We start from the raw sequence: 3,379 nt of genomic DNA, 5'->3' as shown, positions 1-3,379 counted from the left end.
TTTGTTGTGCCTACTGTTTTAACAAATGAAAGTGAAGGACTCAACCATGTTTCTGGGTACATTCTGAAACAAAATTTTTATATCGTATTATTAACTTGTATTTTTAATTCTTAAGACCTGAAGATTTAATGCTTTTTTTTCTCCTTAGGCAATGCATGATCCATTGAAAACTTGGCAAGATGCACCATACATTTTTATTGTACATATTGGCATTTCATCCTTAAAGGAATCATCAAAAGAAAATTCACTAAGTAATCTTTTTACCAGTAAGTACATTTTTGTTTCTTTTTACCATTTATTTTATTTTCTAGTTGTATCATGCATGGTGGGTCATGTGTAATTACTTTAAGGGAGGGAATAATTAATTAAGAATGTTAAGTAGAAAAATTTAGGGAGAGAAATTAACATTTTGCTGTATCCAATATGTAGCAGTTTTAGATACTTCATATGTGCTTTCTTAATATATGTGGTAGATTCTAGATGTCATTTTCCTTCATTTGATCCTCCTGCTTTTTAAATTTTTAATTAGTATCATGTTCTCAGTATTCTAAACTAGACTTCTCAAAGTTTAGTTACCAAGTCAAATCTGGAAATTTTTTAGTTAATGAGCTTTGGTAATTTTTTAGTGTCTCGATATATTTTTAAAATAATTTTTCATTTACAGTTCACATACAAAATTATATTATTACTGTGTTGTACACCCGAAACTAATGTAATTTTGTATGTCAACTGTCTCAATTTTTCTTGGTGTTCTCCTTTCCACTCTTGCTGCCCAGCTTATGGAGTGATCATCTCTAACCAGAAATTTTGTAGTAGCTTCCTAACTAGTCTTATTTCTTATAATTTTTGTTTTGTTTTGTTTCTTCCTTCTTCTTTTCAGTTTCATTTCATCCTCTCCTTTCTCAAATAGAATATTAAATAGAAACAATAATGGTGGCCATCTTTATCTAGCTCTTGACTTTACTGGCAATATTGGCACATATCACCATTAAGCATGATGTTTACTGTGGATTTTTCAAAATAGTCTGTATTTGGTTAAGGATGTTCCTTTCTATTCCTATTTTACTAAGTGTATTTTTCTTTTTAGTATTAAGAATGAATACTCAGTTTTATCAGATGCTTTGATTATATTGATTTAAATGATCATATAGATTTCCTCATTTAATCTGTTAATATAATGCGTTATATTAACTGGTTTTCTAATGTTAAACCATTCTTGAATTTCTGAGATGCTGTTATTTGGTCCTGATACACACACACACATGCACGCACACACAGCTGGGTTCTATTTTCCATGATTTTATTTAGAATTTTTTCGTCAATGTTCAATGTAAAATTAGCCTGTAATTTCCTTTGCTGTATATCTTTTATGAGTTTTGTCATCCAGGTTATTCTAGTTTCATACAATGAATTGGAAAATGTTCCCTGTTTTTATATTTTGTGGAACAGTTTTTACAAGGATCGGATTATTCGTTCTTTGAATATTCGATAGGACTCACTCATGGTAGTGTTTCTGCCTGTTCTTTTTCTCTCCTCTATGTATATTTTAAACAATTGATTCATTTTATTTAATAGTAAGTTAGTTTTAGTTTTTCTGTTTTTCTTTGAATCACTTTTTTTTTTGAGAAATGTTTAAGATTTCAGATCTATTGACATGAAGTCATTAATGGCATTTTACAAAAATCTGTATCTGTAGCCTTTTTCATTCTTAGTATTGCTTTTGTGCCTTGTTTTTTTTAAAACTTTTTCAATCTTTCTAGAATTTTATTTTACTGTATTTGTATCCCAGTGAACCAGCTTTCGGTTTTGGTAATTTTCCTAACTTTTTCTTTATTGTCTATTTCATTTATTTTTTATTTTTTTCATTTCTTTTATTTGACTTGATTTTAAACTTTTGTTTTTTGTGAATTCTTCTGTTGAATGTTTAATTCCTAATCCAGAATGGGTCATCTGCTCCATAGTACTATGGGATATAGCAGATCTAGGCCAATCGGCAGGTAACCCAAGACTTAACGCGTATCCTCCTTTATCTCTAGGCCCATAGCTTTTTAATGAGTAATAGTCTCAAGGAGCAGTTGCCAACTTTAATTTTCTTTGAAAAGGTTGGAGGAAAAGCCCTGTTCCACTCCACTTTAGCCTCTTTCTTCATGCATTGCATTTGCTTCTGGTTTCCCTTTTTCTTGGAATCCTATTAGTTTCTGTGATTCTCACAGGAACTGCACTCCCAACTATCGTATCCTGTTTTGGGGCCCAGAGCCCAACATGGCTATAGATTCAAGCCTCATGCACTATTCCGATTATATTCAGTTTTGATATTTAGAGATGTTTACCTTGTTTTTGAGTATCCTTTTTGTTTTCTTTATTGTTTTATCCGTCTTTTGTGTGGAGCTAAGAAGAAGGTACTTTCAAGTATAGACTAAACTGCACATGAAAACTCTAGAATTTTCTCTTTTCTCTCAGTTTTATTATTTTTCTTCCCTTCATTAAATTCTTTGAAGTCTCTCTATTGCATATAAAATGTCCACAGTCTGCAGCAACGCATCTAAAACCTACAGCTTGTCCCAGTTTACCTTTTGCTGCCTTCTGTCAAAACGTTATGATATGATACGATATACAGTATTAGGCTATGTGTTCTTTAAATATATCATGTAATTTCACACCTGTCTGTTATTCCTTCTGCCCAGATGGCTTTTTACTCTTTTCCTGGAAAGTACATACAGTTCCTTCTGGGTCTGACTCAACTCCCTCTTCCTTCTAGATAGTAATTTACTAAGATGACAGAAAACATCTTACACATCTTATCATCTCTTATGTTTTCCATAGTGTGTGTCGCATAGTTAAGTGCTCAGTTATATTTTAGCATACAGCAGGGGTTAGCCAACTTTTTCTTAAAGGATCAGATAGTAAATGTTCTCTATCCTACAACTACCTAACTCTGTCATTGTGTGAATGCAGCTGTAGACAATACATGATTGTAAGTGAGTGAATGTGGCTATTTTCTAGTAAAACTTTATTTATAAGAAGTAGATAACCGGATTTGATACATGTGCTGTATTTTGCTGACCTCCAGCATAGAGTAAGCAAAGAATATGATACATATTCAGTAATTGTTTTGTTTTTTAATTAAATTAAGAAGATACAGATTTAACAAACAGTTTGCTGTGAAATTTTTATGATTGCTATTATGGGATGTTCCTTTTCATAAAAGTGTTAGACCTGATTTACTTTTAATAATGACATATCCTTTTTGCCTGATAAAAATTAGTAGATTTCTATTGAATAGGCAGTTATTAATCTATCTCTGGAGATAGAAATTCCTTCTCAGATAAATCAGTTTTACTTATTAACCGTACCTAAAATTTATCCAAATAGTTTTATT

The 3,379-nt window shown here is 31.2% G+C and overlaps 1 protein-coding gene across 9 annotated transcripts in view; it reads left to right on the top strand.

The window, feature by feature from the left end:
• Window positions 1-3,379, top strand: part of TMEM87A (transmembrane protein 87A) — a 35,990-nt gene that overhangs the window by 13,114 nt on the left and 19,497 nt on the right. For all 9 annotated transcript variants that reach the window (XR_002779150.1, XR_002779148.1, XR_002779149.1 and 6 more), the window contains exon 7: window positions 149-266. Coding sequence is in view for 5 of the 9 variants with exons in the window: in XM_011354973.2 (XP_011353275.1) it covers window positions 149-266 (118 nt within the window). In the remaining 4 variants the exon portion in view is untranslated. The remainder of the gene's footprint in view (window positions 1-148; window positions 267-3,379) is intronic.

Source organism: Pteropus vampyrus, unplaced genomic scaffold, assembly GCF_000151845.1.
Source record: "Pteropus vampyrus isolate Shadow unplaced genomic scaffold, Pvam_2.0 Scaffold19, whole genome shotgun sequence".
Lineage (NCBI taxonomy): Eukaryota > Metazoa > Chordata > Mammalia > Chiroptera > Pteropodidae > Pteropus > Pteropus vampyrus.
The sequence above is the reverse complement of the archived record's forward strand: the minus strand, read 5'-3'. Positions and strand labels throughout refer to the sequence as shown.